This window comes from Equus asinus, chromosome 23 (assembly GCF_041296235.1).
Source record: "Equus asinus isolate D_3611 breed Donkey chromosome 23, EquAss-T2T_v2, whole genome shotgun sequence".
NCBI lineage: Eukaryota > Metazoa > Chordata > Mammalia > Perissodactyla > Equidae > Equus > Equus asinus.
In genome coordinates, this window is record NC_091812.1 from 39,516,389 (window position 1) to 39,532,742 (window position 16,354).

The following is a 16,354-nucleotide window of genomic DNA, read 5'->3' on the forward strand; positions in this document are numbered from 1 at the left end:
ATTAACAGACCTAAAGGGAAAAATTGACAGCAACACAATAATAGTAGTAGACTTTAACACCTTACTTACATAAATGGATAGATCATCCAGACAGAAAATCAATAAGGAAACGGTGGCCTTATGTGAAACACTAGACAAGATGGACTTAATAGATATATAGAGAACATTCCATCCCAAAGCAGTGGATTACACATTCTTCTCAAGTGCACATGGAAAATTCTCAAATATAGACCATATGTTGGGGAAAAAAACAAGTCTCAATAAATTTAAGAAGATTGAAATCATATCAAGCATCTTTTCTGACCACAATGCTATGAAACTAGAAATCAACTACAAGAAGAAAGCTGGAAAAGTCACAAACATGTGGAGACTGAACAACATGCTACTGAACAACTATTGGATCAATGAAGAAATCAAAGGAGAAATTAAAAAAAAAAACATAGAGACAAATGAAAATGAAAACACAACATACCAAAACTTATGGGATACAGCAAAAGCAGTACTAAGAGGGAAGTATATAGCAATACAGGCCTACCTCAAGAAACAAGAAAAATCTCAAATAAATATTCTAATACCACATCTGAAAGAACTAGAGAAGAAGAACAAATGAAGCCCAAAGTCAGTAGAAGGGAGGAAATAATAAAAATCAGACTGGAAAGAAATAAAATAGACTAAAAAGACAATAGAAAGGATCAATGAAACTAAGAGCTGATTCTTTGAAAAGATAAACAAAATTGACAAACCTTTAGCTAGACCTATGAAGAAAAAAGGAGAGAAGGCTCAAATAAATAAAATCAGAAATGAAAGGGGAGAAATTACAATGTATATCACAGAAACACAAAGGACTATAAACGAATACTATGAAAAACTATGTGCCAACAAATTGGATAACCTAGAAGAAATAGATAAATTCTTAGAATCATACAACCTCCAAAAACTGAATCAAGAAGAAATAAGAGAATCTGAATAGACCAGTAACAAGTAAAGAGATTGAAACTGTAATCAAAAACCTCTTAAAATATAGAAGTCCAGGACCGGACAACTTCTCCGGTGAATTCTAACAAACATTCAAAGAAGATTTAATACCTATCCTTCTCAAACTCTTCCAAAAAATTGAAAAGAATGGGACACTTCCTAACTTATTTAATTAAGCCAACATTACCTTGATACCAAAACTAGATAAGGACAACACAAAAAAGGAAAATTACAGGCCAACATCACTGATGAACATAGATGCAAAAATCCTCAACAAAATGCTAACAAATCAAGTACAACAATACATTAAAAGGATCATACACCACAATCAAGTGGGATTTATTTCAGGGACACAGGGATGGTTCAACATCCTCAAATCAATCAATATGATACACCACATTAACAAAATGAAGAAGAAAAATCACATGAACACCTCAATAGATGCAGAGAAAGCATTTGACAAGATTTAACATCCATTTATGACAAAAACTCCCAAATATACTTACCATATCATTAGTTCTCTATTTAAAAATGTTTTTAATATATCCACCACACTCCCTTTCTCCCAAAAAAAGTGAAGTAAAATCATTAAAATGGCCACAATCATTGTCTTTATGTTGTGGAAACTTGTATTGTTTTCTTCCTTTATGTTTCCTGATTTTTTTTTTGTACTTTAATGCATTTTTAAATTTCCCAATGTACCACTTGTAAGTACCCAGGGGTGCTTGTTAGATGGATAATGATACTTTCTGAAGCAATTTTAACCATGCCCCACTCACCTCTCTAATCCCAGCAGTCAAATGCATTATATAGGACCCTTCATTGGGTCCTCGTCAACTTTAGGGAGGAAAATGCTATACCCTCTTTCAAGGACATATATCAATGTCTTAGTTGCCTTTCAGAGATTCCCAGTTCTGCCAGCCTAGAAGGGATGAATGCATACTCCAAGGATGTAAGAGATGAGGTGACTTGCACAAGGTCATCTTATAACTTAGTGGTGGAACTAGAGCTAGAGTTGAAACTGCCTGAGTCCTTGTGTCTGGCACACTGTCCTTTCAGTTTGTGGAAGTTCTTCTTCCAGCTAACCTTACTTGATTGTGCTGCTATTTGGGCCCATGGCTTCTTGCTTTTATGCAGGCAATGAAGTTGTCAACCAGTATAACTTTGGGAGTGGATTCTGATACCATAGATATTTATCATGCTTCCTTTAAAAAGAGTTATTCTAGTCATCAACCATGGTTTCTGAGAGCTTATAGACCACGTAACTTGACTTCCTCATTTTAGAGATGGTGAGACTTGGGCTAAGGGATCTTAAGTGACTTTCTTGAATGAAATAATGACAGAAAAATAAAAGGTCTTGTGATTCCAGTATAGTGCTATTTATTCATTCACTTTCAAACATGTATTAAGTGGCTGCCATCTGCAAGACTCTGTGTCAGGTAGGCTGTGTGGGAATTATAAGGATGAATTAAGGACACTAGTCAGCTAAGATTCTTACATCAAGTATTGGAGACAAGATACTGAAAAAACTGTTTTCATTGGCATAATTTGGTTAAAATTAAAAGAGGCCAACTCTCTATATACCCCCTAGCAATTGATCCCATCTGTATGTCTTTCTGTTTTATTTTGTTTGCATGAGTCTCTTGTCTTCCCCTTAAGAATGTCCACTGAGAACTGACCACAACATCAGCATGGCACCATGGAGGGATCTCCTTTCCCCTTTCCTATTCCAGTGGTTTCTGATCTTTTTTTTTTTCTTTTTTGCCATTATAACCCTTTTATAAAGGAAAATATTAGACAAAATACCTATATATAATGAGTAGGAAAAACTTCAGTCCACCTCCTGTGTTTCTCCTTTACTCTCACACTACTACCACACTCACAATACTTCTGACACCAGAGGCATGAGGGTTTTTCCCACCAAGAAATTCTCTGCAACACCAGCAGGGTGTTAAATTGTCCTACAATTTAACTCAATTCTGACACTCTCTATCTGCAGATAGCATGAGATCCCATAGTTAAAGTCTTCCCATAAGACTGCCCACCCCCCGACTTCAGATGCCAATGGCAAGTCCAGGTTTTCACCTGTGCTTCTGACCAATTGGCTATAAATCTGAGGTTCCCATGATCCCCTCCTCAGGTTCAATTAATTTGCTAGAGTGGTTCACAGAGCTCAGGAAAATGGTTTACTTACTGTTTACCAGTTTATTATATAAAAGGATATGATAAAGGATACAGAGGAACTTGCAGATGGAAGAAATGAATAGGGCAAGGTATGTGGGAAGGGGTTTCAAGCTTCCATGCTCTCCCCATGCACCACTCTTCCAGCACTTCCATGTGTTCACCAACCCAAAAGCTTTCCAAACCCCTACTTTGGGGATTTTTATGGATGCTTTATCACCTAGGCATGTCCAATCATTAACTCCATTTTTAACCCCTCTCTTTTCTCTGGAGAATTGGGAGTGGGGCTGAAAATACCAAGCTTCTAATTGTAGCTTAGACTTTCCAGTGACCAGCCCTCATCCAGAAGCCCATCAAGAATCACCTCATTAGGGAGCCAGCCCCATGGCCAAGTGGTTAAAGTTCCACACGCTCCACTTCTGTGTCCCACGTTCACAGGTTTGGATCCCGGGTGCAGACCTACTCCACTCATCAGCCATGCTGAGGAGGCATCCCACATATAAAGTAGAGGAAGATTGGCACAGATGCTAGCTGAGGGCTAATCTTCCTCAAGCCAAGAAAAAAAAAGGAGGATTTATAACAGATGTTAGCTCAAGGTAAGGCTTCCTCACACACACACACACACACACACACAAAGAATCACCTCATTAGAGCAAAAGACACTGTTATCAGCCAGGAAATTCCAATAGATTTAGGAGCTCTGTGACAGGAACCAGAGTCATAGACCAAATATCAGAACAAAAGATCCTCCTATTGCTTTTATCACTTAGGAAATTACAAAGGTTTTTGGAATTCTATTCCAGGAAGCAGGAGCAGAGACCAATATGTATATTTTTCTATCATCTCACAGAAACAGATTAAAACAGTGGTGGAATGAACCACTCTACCATAGGTCCCTGCAAAGGCTTCTAAGCTATCTTGTGCTTCTCGGAACATATTTGGAAAATCATGTAGCTCTCAAATTATCACTTTATTCCAAAACCCACCTTATTTACCTATCTTCAGAATCCCTAGAAATGCCCATTCCATGCCAAACTTCCTTTCTGCTCAGAGCACCGCTGTCCCAGGAGGGAGTCGAGGGCCTCTGGGAGAGTCAGTAACAGTCTCACTCTCCTGGGCTTATGAATTTTTAATGATGTGAGAAGTCTGTGTATTTTCTATAGTTTTCTATGGCTTTATAAGTCGTATAAATAGCACATGAAAGCTCAGAGATGGGGAAAAAAATATCACTTTAGGCTGGGGATAATCAGGGAAAAGGAAAGGTTTCATGGAGGATGTGACATTGAACCAGACAGAAACAGAAATAACAGACTATTCTAGATAGAGAGGAAAGGCAGAGAGGCAGGAAGAGGTGGGGCATCTGTAGGAAAAGGCAGGAGATTCTAGTTTGGAAAGAGTCAGGTATGAGATAAGGGGAAAGACAGTTGGGGGCCCCATCACAAGCCATGAATTCCAAGTCAAGGAGATTAGATTTTACTCACTAGGCATGGGTGCCTCAATCAGGTCCCAGCAGGAAACAGAGCGCATACTCAGAAGGGGTGATGAGGCAAGTTTACAAGTTTTCACTATTTTCAAAGATATGAGCAGGGTTAAGGGAAACCAGCACCCTGGGACTAGCAAACACTGGGACAGTGCTCTCACGCCTAGGCCTGAAGGGGAAAGGGAAGGGAACGGTTACCAGAACTCTGGTGAAAACAGCAATAGGAAAGGGAGCCCACAAGGAGATGTGACATTTAACAGAGGGATAAAGTCAAGCTGCAACCTGTCTGGGATGTTGCTGAGGAATAGTTACCCCAACCTCACTCTCCTACCCGCTGCAATCGCCTCTCTCCCCCAAGTGGAGGGTAAGAAGGGAATGGAAGCCAGAGGGAAGAGAGCCCAATGATGCAGTCCACAATGTTATTCCCCTGGGTCATGAACAGGGCAGAACAGGGTGGAGAATGCATCTGCAGGAATAAATAGAAATATCTGCCACAAAGGCGAACTATAAAAGGTTTTGAAGAGAGAGCCCTAGGAACTGTGGTCCAGGATTACTGAACTGTCAGCAGCCCAGAGGATGGAGGAGAAAAGGCTCCTGCGATAGGTCTGGAGAGAGAGGCTGAAGACGGACTAGAGCAATGGTAGAGAGGGTAAAAAGAAAGGTTTTGAACCATGCTGCCTCCAGATAGATGAGCTTTTTTTCTGAAGTAGTTTCTCACTCCAATCTTATTTTGAGAAGTTATGTATCCTCTAATCAGAAGAGTGATTTTCCTATTTGTGGACTTTTCTTCCCAGATTTGAACCTGCGGTCTCAGGAGCTGGGGTGACCTGATGGAATATCCTCAAGAAGCCTCTGGACTCTGAACAAGAATACTTTGGCCTGCAGAGCTTCTTGTTTGTACTTTTCAAATGCCTTTGGATGACCCAGCACTTTAATCTGGAGACTGCAGCAAGACTAGGCAGCACCTGGCCATGGTGTGCTCAAAGGAAGTCAGGCAGCCCGCCCCTTTACAGATCCGACCCCTCATGTCTGCAGCCTGTGGCTGAAGCAAGCACTATTGCACTTTAGAAATGACCACACTGGGTCCTAGGCCCCTGTGAGTGTCCTGAGGCTCCTTCTTGCTGCCAGACTGAAAACAAAGGGAATTATTTCCCTTTAAGGTTCCAAAATGATTTCCAGAAGCAGAGATGAGTGTAAATTTCCAGTTACAGAAATGGACAGATTGACAATAGGCTAATAATTATCCATAGTTCCCTCTGGATACTGGAAAAGCCTATTGAGACTATGAGCTCACAGATAGGGCTTGATGCAAAGTCAAGCCATAATTGACATGTATTATGGTTTACTGGAATCTTGAAAGCATCTGAGGAGTTCTAATTAACAGAAAGCATTTAAGGACACAGAGGGGCCAACTACAAGGTGTGGAGAAAAGCCGTTGAGTATTGTTGTGAGGTCCAAATCACGAAGCATTTATTGTAAACTGTAATAGCACCGTGTTGAATGGTGTTTTTTTAAACTACATCTTTCCTTCAAAAAATTCTGTTTTTTTAATTTCAGAAATCAATGATATACATTAAAAAAATTTTGGCATTCTTAATGCTGTGCCTGCAAAGATTTCAGATAAGTAGTCATAATGGTCAAAGTCCCAAACTAGGGCTCCTTTCCTGGTTCTCTATATGACTTTAAACTTAACTTTTCAGTGACTCAGTTTCCACGTCTGTGATACAGTGATACTCTGTAGTCGAGGTCTTTGATGGTTGGTATTACAGAAATCCTGTGGGATCCCATTACATGTGCGTCAAAGTGGAGGGTAACTGGACTCAGCAACAACAGGTTAATCACGTTAAATTTGGTCTTTGTGCTGGGGCCACGAATCTCAGGACATGAGTTGACCCATAAACTATCCAAATGTGTACATTACCAAGTACAACAGAGTCTTAGCTTAGTGGGCCTAAAGCAAACTCTTTAACTGGTGCTCAAACTAAAAAGAATTTGGGGTTGGGAATGAAGGGGTGTGAAAATGAGTAACAGACAAATTATATGACATCCCAGTTTCTCAATTCTCGGTCTATACAAATCAAAGAATGCCTCTGAAGAATAAAACTTAATAGTTTATTCTTCAAAGTCTTCCAGATGTTCTACTTTTGGCTAAGTGGTTTCCTCAAGGCCCATCCAGGTCAGTAAGTTTAATATGCCATCAAGACAGTTGACTCCCACAAGTTTGAAAGACTTTGAGGCACAATTTGATGCCCTCTTCAGAAGAGTGGGGTCCCAGGGCGGTTTCCCAGGTCCCATGTGTTGGTCTGGGGTCCCTGCTGGAGGAATAGCACCTTCGAATGCTGTGGAGATCAGGGCAGGCAGACAAGGCCTCCTCCCCAAAGAAGCAAGCCCACCTATGTGGGGCCCCACCTCCCCCAAGATGTGTGACTGGCATACTGGGTGGTGGTGTTTGACTCTATTAGGAACCTGGTGGCATAATGGCTTCTGTCAAAATACTACCTTTGGTCCTAGATTTGGGCTATTTTCTAGAAAACCAAATAGGGACAGGGCTCCCAAGCCCCAGTATCCTGAAATTTAGGCTTCTTCAGGGAAGAAGACCCTAAAGCAGTGTGTCCTAATGTAAGAAATGTTCTATACTACAGCATACCATCCTAACATCTAACATTTATCAAGTACTTACTATATGCCCCATATTGTTTAGCATTTTATACATATTGTTGGAATGAATTCTCTCAAAACCCTCTGAAAAAAGGCACTATTTATGTCTCCAGTTTAAAGATAAGGAAACTGAAGAATAGAAGTTAAGAAATTTGGTTAACACTGCCTCTTTAGCTTGGAAGGGATGAAGTTAGGGTGATGAAACCATATTCATTCTACCCTGTAACGTGCCCTGATTTCCCACGGGATGTGACTTTAAGGGGGGACTTTACCAGTTACATGTGCCCTGTGGTCTCTTTTGCTGCTCGAGGATTAATTTCACTTTTACTCTTTCCAAAGAGGCACTGTGGGAGGGTGGGGGAGTGCAGGCTCTGATGTCGGAGATTCCAACCCCAACTCAATTATATATGAGTTACACAACTTTGGATATGTTAGTTGATCTCTCTAAGCATCAGTTTCCTTATCTAAAAATTGAATAATGTAAGAAAGGTATTTAGTACCTTCCTTTATCAGGCACTTAGTGCATCAGGTACATGGTAAATACCTGATAAATATCAAGTATCATCGGTAATCCCCCTATGTACTAGCCACTAGCCCTTGCCAAATAGTCAGTGCCCAGACACTATCAAGCTAATCTGTCTGCAGGATATTTCTCCTAAATCCTACTGCTAAAGGAGCAGCGAGCTATGCTCCAAGGAATTCCCAGCCGAGGTCTATCAGCATGGGTTTCGTGTCCCCTAGACTCTCCCGTACATTCTTCAGCAAAGTCAAAGGGCTCACCAGTCCTCAAGTACGCTTTATACTGTCACCTCCACCCAGAACACCTCCTTTCTGGGACACGTCCTTTCTGGGACCTCAATTCTCCCCGGAAAATCCTATTCATCCTCAGATGCCAGCTCTGCTCATGAATATTCTCTGATTTTCTCCAATTAAATATGAGCTCTCTTTACTTTGGGCAGAGCAATGCTTTCTCTGTCCCTCTCTGAAGCAGTTATCTTTCTCAGTTTTGAATCATGAGGATTTGAGCACATGTCACATCTTCCCCTTAGACTGTAAACTTGTGGAGGGCAGGGAGAGAGTAGGATTTTGTCAGTCCTGCAGCCTCTTGTATGTGATAGGTGCCCCATGCGTGATTGTCTCTGAGACTCACTGTAATACTGAAGAGAAGGCTACACTTAACATTCTTACTTTTTATGACCTTAACATGATTGAATAAAAAGTATATAATTGCAATCCTTAAAACAAAAGAGTTGGATAAGTTCTAAGTCTTTAAAAAAAAAAAGTACCTTTTACAAAGGAAGCAAAAAATAGCATTTGGGAGAGTTTGAGGAATTGAGAAAGATGAAACAAAAATCACCTATGACCTCATCGTCCAACACAAGTATTTTCATTTTTGCTGTTAGCATTTGTTCTTTGTCCAGACACATCTATAACTTCAGCTAGAGTTATAACATGTAATTTTCTATCCTTTTTTCAAATTTGTCATAAGATTATAAGCTTACACCCATGTTGTTGACTAATCTTCCTAAGTATAATTTTTAATGGCTGTGTGGGTCACAGATCCATGATGAGATGGAATTGGCCCAAATTCTTTTTATCACCTGACCACTATAAGCACCTATTTTCACTAGTGGACCACAGGGCTATTTGGGGTTCCTAAGGATTAGTGTCATTTCAAAGCAATGTTTAGGAATCCCTGAAAAATCTGGGTATTTCCATTTCCTCCATACACAGACATCTTAGTAAATGATTTCAAGTCCCTTTTGGGATAGCATGGAGGAAGATCTACAGAAAGTAGTTGTGGCATTGTTACAGGGTTCTTTCTCAAGGGGTCCAGTTTTTCTCTTCAACCAGGAGCTTCAGATCAATGAACTGGTAAGGTCTAGGAATTGGGGAAGAAGCTGTGATTCTCAGTTGTGGGAACTCAAGTCAGATCTCTATTATATAAATCAAGCAATGCTTTAGTAGGCTGGCCATCTATTTAATTCTTAGGGCCAACCACCAAAGATTCCTATGAGTAAAAAATTCTATTGCCACTCTGGGATCTCGTCATCCTGATTGAATCAAGAAGCCCATCTCAGTGGCTGCATTTCCCACCCTCATCCTTGGCCTACAGAAAACAGCCACCTGGGGGTATTCAGGGTTGCTGGGGCTCCCTCACTAATGCATTTCTCAATGCTCTAGTGAAGGGAATATTTCTTGGATCCTTTCAAGATGCACAGGTTACATGTGATAAATTACTCCATTATTCTTACCTCCCTAAGCCTTTAGAATCCTTCCTGTACATTATTGTGGAGAAATTCTATCAGCTCAACATCATTGAATGTAGCCTACTGTTGAGCACAGGTTTCAGTCAACCAACTAAGCAAATAGAGAAACTCTCAGCTATTGAAGTTAATATATTTGTTTCAGCTAGCTTTTGCTGTATAACAAAACTTAATGGCTTATGTTTATCATTTATGTTTTCTTGATTTTGTAAGTTAACAATTTGGGCTGGGCTCAGCTGGGGCGATTCATTTCTGCTTCCCATGGTGAGCTGGTCTCACTCATGCGTTTGCAGTCAGTCAACAGATTGCCAGAGGATGCTGGTCCTTGATGGCCTCATTCATGTGTCTTGGAATCAGTGCTGGCTGTTGCTTGGGTCAAGTTTCCTCCAGCAGGTTAGTCCATGCTTCTCCAACACGGCAACTGGTCCAAAAACAGCAAAAGAGAGGGTAAGCCCCAATGTACGAGCGCTTTTCAGGTTTCCATTGCATCACATTTGCCAAAGCAAGTCAGATGGCCATGCCAAAAATCGATGTGGAAGAGGATTACATGAGGGCGTGATATACAAAGTGGTGTGATTACCTGGGGGGTATTCCTATAACAGTCTACCATAGACTTAAGTCCAAAAATCTATGGAAATTGTATTATATCAGGGCTACCTAAATTTGGCCCCAACCCAATGTTACATTCTGTTCTCCTTGGTCTAATACCTTTAGAATCCATCCCCATATATATTAGCTAGGTTTCTTCTAATATCAATTTAATAAAATCTTGTGATTCTTTCGAAGTATAAGCCTTTTCTTCCTGAGCCAGACTCTGCCCTTCTCCCCATGAATATGCTCGGATCTGACTCTAGACAAAAGCCTGAAGGCCATGAGTGTTAGGAGCAGTGGAGCTTAAAAATAATAGGGATCCCCGTGCAAGGCAATTGCCTCCTATGTGGTTATTACAGGTTGCCAAGCAAAGGAAGGCTAGTATCATCAAATAGGAAATGGGAGACTTCTTCCACTATCAAGGGAAGCTCAGGGAACTTGGGGTGTTCAAGATTCTCAGCTTCATCCAAGCCCACTTGAATGTTCCCGTTCCTAGTCTCAGAGTCCTATCCTTTCCAAATTACTGCCTGAACTTTCACATTTGAGACTTGGCCAGTCTGTGAATGCTTGATTTGGATCTGATTTTTTAGACATGTCTGTCTTGTAAGTAGAAGGAATAAGAGTTACTTTTAGGCAGCCTTAGAAGCCCTCTGAGGGCCGGCCTGGTGGCACAATGGTTAAGTGTGCACATTCCACATCTTGGTGGCCCGGGGTTCACTGCTTTGGATCCCGGGTGTGGACATGGAACAGCTTGGCACGCCATGCTGTGGTAGGCGTCTCACATATAAAGTAGAGGAAGTTGGGCATGGATGTTAGCTCAGGGCCAGTCTTCCTCAGCGAAAAGAGGAGGATTAGCAGCAGTTAGCTCAGGGCTAATCTTCCTCAAAAAAAACAAACAAACATAGAAGCCCTCTCATGCCCTGAAGATGATCTGAGCTGAAAGCTTGGAGCTTGTTATTGTCTTCCTGCAAGTACTATAGTGCAATCAGAAGCAGCCATCTCACCTTACATTCCTTGTAATCATCTCTACAACCATAATGATCAAATGCAGCAGTTAATTGATCTCCAAAAGATTTCCTCCCATTGGCACTCAAACCTAGCAAGAATAGATGATAATTTAATGAATTGTGATACCATTGCATGCCATAGATTACCATTCCCATTTTCCATTAGCAAAAAGTTCAGCTCTGAGTTCAAAGCAAATCAATTCCAGAATCCTGTATTTGAGAGTCTGCTTCCTAGAACCACTCCTAGCATCAAGTACCATATCAGCCAGGGTCCAGTCAGGAAAGCAGAGTGGATTTAATATCAGGAATTGGTTATAAAGATATTAGAAGGCAGAAAGAGCAAAAAGTGGATACTAAGGAAACCTAAATATTAGAGCTGCAGAGAGCAGCTACCTTTCTGCGGGCTGCAGCTACATTCAGGAACTGAAAACAGGAAGGAATTCTCCTCCCACATTCCAGTGCCCTAGGGTTTCCCATTTATTGAACTTACCAGAAAGCTAGCTGGCAAGGGAGGATGGTCAATGAGATCTGCCGAATCCCAGCCCCAGCACGAAAGAGCGGAGCAGAGGAAGGGAGTCTTGGAACTGAGAACAGGAGGTAAATAACCAACTCATTCCTGAATCAAAACTTTTCTAGGTAAATGGAAATGTATTCCTTAAGAGAGGAAAATACAGAGCCTATGAATTCCAATTAGACTGTAGCACAAGAAACTTTCTTAAACTTTGTGGCATCTGACCATGTAACAAGGGCCTAATATATGTTTATTGATTAATGGAACAAGAAAATAGCAGTTAGGAACTGCTTTGGTCATGAGCATAGGACAAATAAGTTTATTTTTAAATGCCTTTTGTAGAACAAGTTGAATCAGTTTTATCATTTGGTTGCAAGTGAGAGAAAACCTGATATAAACTGGCTTAAATTTTTTTTAAAAAAACAGCTTGGATTGGCTTAAGCAACTTAACAGCCAAAGGTGCAGCTGGGTACAGGCCTCTAACAATGTCTTCAGGATCCAGATTGTCTCTACCATCTCTTCACTTTGCTTCCTTTTTGTTGATTCTATTTTCAAACATGGCCTCCCCTCGTGATCACAAGATGGTTGCCAGTAGTTACTAAACCTTCCATGTTCAAACCCACAAGACAAAATAGCCAGGGTATTTTTTTCTAGCATTCTCATCAAAATCCAGGGATTAAACTCTGGACAAGCTTATGTCATATACCCTCTCCTAAGCCGATTATTGGAAGAAAAAGGAAGAACGTGTGAATGATGACTTAAGTCTGGCGCTCCACTCAGAACATGTGAACTGAAAGTGGGGATTATGGAAAGTTTCAAAAATAGGAATGGATGCTGGAGAGGCAGACACCAATATTCACTGTCAAAGTCATTTATTTGATCAGGCAACAATTGATGAGCTCTTACTATCCACAAGGCCCTGTGTTAGAGGCTGGGAATTTTAGGTGGCTCAGTCACAGTCTTTATCTTCAAGCCATTATCAACTAGGCTGGGAAGCCAAAGATGAATGTAGCCCTGGTGTCTGCTGGACGTGGGACAGATGCACAAAAGTCAAAGTGATATTCTTTGTGCTGAGGTGTTGGAAGCACCCAAATGGATCTGTGGACTTTTCCTGGAATGTATAGCACAAGATGTCAGTAGCCTACTCTAAGAAAAATATCACTATTATATGAAACACCTGAGGAGAAATACTTCCAAATTTGAAACAAAAATGTCACATTTTTCAGAAGTTGATTGTCCCACCTTTCCTGATAACATACTTCCTACCTGTCATGGCATATAGATGTGTTAAAGTGCTGAGAAGAGTTTGGAATATATGTTCCTCCTTGTGTTGAGTTTGAAGAATTAGACTGCCCATGTCATATTGCTGGTAGCCATCATGAGGTTAATTAAGTTTATCATTATAGCTAACTTTCATACGATGTGCCAGACAGTGTTCTAATTGCTTTACATGTATCATCTCATTTAAACTTCACAATTCAATGAAGTAGGGACTATTATTTTCTCCATTTTACAAAACAGCAAACTAAATCCCAGTGACATTAGATAAATTGCTCACATCACACAGCAGAGCTAGATAAGATTCTGCAAGCCAGCCATGGTGACAAGAGCCCAGAGGTCCTAGACCTGTAACACAGTCAAGCTTTCATCATAAGGTATGTTGTAATTATGTATGTGTTTGGTTTTCTCCAAAAGTCTGTGAGGTACCTAGGAGCAGGAACTAGGTTTTTATTCATTTATGTAGGCTCAGAATCCAATACAAAGATTGGCACATAGAAGATGCTTAATGAATACTGTGGAATTGAATTGAAGGCAATGTGCATGGAGTCTAGGAAAAAGAGGCCAACATGGAAAAATGTGTTAGTGAATCCCAAGCATATCCAATGGAGATGGGTCCCTGTCCCTTCGGCCCATGCATTCCTACCACTGGTCAGGTCTGTCCCTCCAGTGGTGATGAATGCATCAGATTCACATAGCTTGATGACATTCGCCATTAAAAATCATTTCAGGCACCATCCCCCTTCCCCACCCCATCCTGATTCTGTGGTTATTGAGAAACCTGATTATAATTTGACTTCTCATATAGACGTTTTTACAGGAATAGAATGTTCTGGAGCAACTTCTGATCTGCATGTTAATGGCATTTCTTATAATAGAAAAGTCTTTTAGGAGTTTGGCTAGCATCCAGTTTTTAAGTCTAATTCTGAATGTACTGACAGAATCAGTTTTCTGGACCTTTAGGATAAGACCTTGATGATGCCAACAAGAAACTGTTTTCCTATAAGGAGGCTCATGGTTGTCATCAGCTGCCTCCTATCATGTATCTTGTCTATAACTGTGTATTCTCAACAGCAGGCTCCTCTTAAGAGAAGTAAACTCAAAGAGAGTAGCACGTTTTCTGCTCAGTTCTGTTTGTTCTATAAAAACAGAATTCCGTGTTAAAACAGAACAGCTGCAAGAAATACAGAGGAAGCAACTAATGCCCGGAATGTTGAGTTGTACAGATCAAAGAGGAATATAATGAGGCTGCTCGCTGGTCACATCAGGCAACTTCCCAGTGTCTCAGTGCCCCTTGCTTTAAAATTCAGAAAATAAAATGCTCAACTTACAGGTAATATACAGGTAAATTTAAATCAAAACAAACCTTAAGTAGGCCTTTTCAATCATTACATTGGCAAAAGCTTTAAAATTATAACACTTAATGCTCCAGAACATGTTGTTAAATTGGTAGACTCATAAACTGTTAGTGGCCATATAAATCAGTACAATTTTTTCTGGAAGGTGATTTGTTTGTAGATCAGAGGCCATACAATTTGTCATACATTTCTTCAAGTAATTCTACTTCTAGGAATCTACTCTAAGGAAATAATCCAAAAATACAGAAAAAGCTAAAGATGTGGAGAGTTTCATTGCAAATATAATTATATGATAAAAAAAAAAAAGCTTTGCCATAGCATTGAAAGAAAAAAGCAAGGTACAAAACTCTATGCTCAAATTACTCAAGTTAAAAAAAAATTAACTCAAAAAAATATACTTGCATATGTTGCAAGAACCATGTCAAGGTTCATACTTTTACCCAAAAATACCATTCCAATGATTTTTCTAAAGGAAATCCATAGACTGAAGTGAAACTCATATTCTATAAAAAAATACATTAATTACAGTATTATCTACATGACCCCAAACTGGAAATAACCTGTCAAAGAAAATGACAGTGAGTTAGTCATAGTGATTTGTGTTTGCATTATAGAGAAAAATAATTATAATTTTAAGTAAAAAAAAAGAGTTTGTATATATTGAGCACTTAGTCTGAGCTCCTCACTGTGTCATCAATTTACATATGTTATCTCTCTTCATGCTCACAGATGGGTGGGGAGGGTGCTATCCTCAGGGTCAGATGAGAAAATTGAGACAAAGTTGCTCAGTAATTTTCCCAAGTTAGTAGGGCCAGGATTCAAATCTAAACTAACTGATACCAAAGCCATTTCTCCATATCCAACATGTTATAAAAGCCCTAGAGGCCTGAGGATAATAAGCAAAGGTGAAAAATAGAGACAGAGAGAGAATCAGAGTGGGGCAATGATGTGAGAGGTCTTATAATAATGGTTTCCTTTCAATTACAATGTTATGTCCAAATAAATAAATAATAAAAAAGTGAGAGTGGGACAAAGTCTGGAAAGAAATATACTAAAATATTAATAGGGTTTTGTTAAAGTTGTGGGGTTGTGTGTAACTTCCCCTTCTTTTCTGTTTCACGAGAGTTTTTGTAATGTAGTTTACTTTTGTAAAACATTATAAGTGCTCATTTTGGCAGGACATACACTAAAATTGGAACAATACAGAGAAGATTAACATGGCTCCTGCACGAGGATGACATGCAAATTCACGAAGCATTCCATATTTAAATATATATATATATATATGTATTGCTTTAAATATTTGTTTTCTGTGATATGGAAACCAGAGCTTTGTAAAGCTTATTGATTATTGAAACACTGATGTTCAGAACCAGCAATGGTACTCCTGGCAATATACATGCTATTAGGAATAAGAATATCCGACATTTCTTTCAAAAATTTTGGGTATTACTTCCACAGAATCTTTTTTTACATGTTTGAGAAGAAAATCTAAAAGCTCACATTCCTTCCTTTTTTCCTTTCTTCCTCTCCTTTGCTTTCTCAACTATAAAATTAGAATGGTAATAAGAGTAATTACCTCTAATGATGTAACGAGATTATGGGTAATTTTTATTTTCTTCATATTCTTCCTGTATTTGAAAGGTTTTAAAAAACACATTTAACATTTTTAATCTGCAATCTTTAAACTTAATGTTTTAAGTTAAATTATTAAATTTAAGTTCAAGGGGGCCAGCCCCGTGGCCGAGTTCGTGTGCTCTGCTTCAGCGGCCTGGGGTTTTGCCACGAATCCTGGGTGCAGACATGGCATTGCTTGTCAAGCCATGCTGAGGCGGCGTCCCACATGCCACAAATAGAAGGACCCACAACTAAAATACACAACTATGTACCGGGGGGCTTTGGGGAGAAAAAGGAAAAAATAAAATCTTTAAAAAAATATTTAAGTTCAATTTAGAATAAAAAGATTTTTCAAAAAGTATTTTGAAATTTTAGAATTTCATTATCTGTCTATTGAAAATCAAAAGGTCACACAAATAACAAATATAATG

At 39.6% G+C, this 16,354-nt stretch overlaps 1 protein-coding gene, 1 long non-coding RNA gene and 1 other non-coding gene across 6 annotated transcripts in view; 2 read left to right on the plus strand and 1 right to left on the minus strand.

Moving 5' to 3' along the window:
- Positions 1-6,231, plus strand: part of PDCD1LG2 (programmed cell death 1 ligand 2) — a 62,170-nt gene extending 55,939 nt beyond the window's left edge. For 2 of the 4 annotated variants that reach the window (XR_011497591.1, XR_011497590.1), the window contains exons 7-8: positions 3,595-3,752; positions 5,431-6,231. Coding sequence is in view for 2 of the 4 variants with exons in the window: in XM_070496067.1 (XP_070352168.1) it covers positions 5,431-5,436 (6 nt within the window). In the remaining 2 variants the exon portion in view is untranslated. The remainder of the gene's footprint in view (positions 1-3,594; positions 3,753-5,430) is intronic. The other 2 variants (XM_070496067.1, XM_014860735.3) reach the window with 1 other exon arrangement.
- Positions 6,232-9,677: 3,446 nt separating this feature from the next.
- LOC106843628 (uncharacterized) overlaps positions 9,678-16,354 on the minus strand; it is a 37,278-nt gene continuing 30,601 nt past the window's right edge. The window contains exons 3-4 of the long non-coding RNA XR_011497592.1: positions 11,157-11,248; positions 9,678-9,982 (exon numbers count right to left, since the gene is read on the minus strand). This is a non-coding gene — a long non-coding RNA (uncharacterized lncRNA). The remainder of the gene's footprint in view (positions 9,983-11,156; positions 11,249-16,354) is intronic.
- LOC123280317 (U6 spliceosomal RNA) lies at positions 15,469-15,575 on the plus strand. The gene has a single exon (XR_006519124.1). It is a non-coding gene; the product is annotated as a U6 spliceosomal RNA (small nuclear RNA).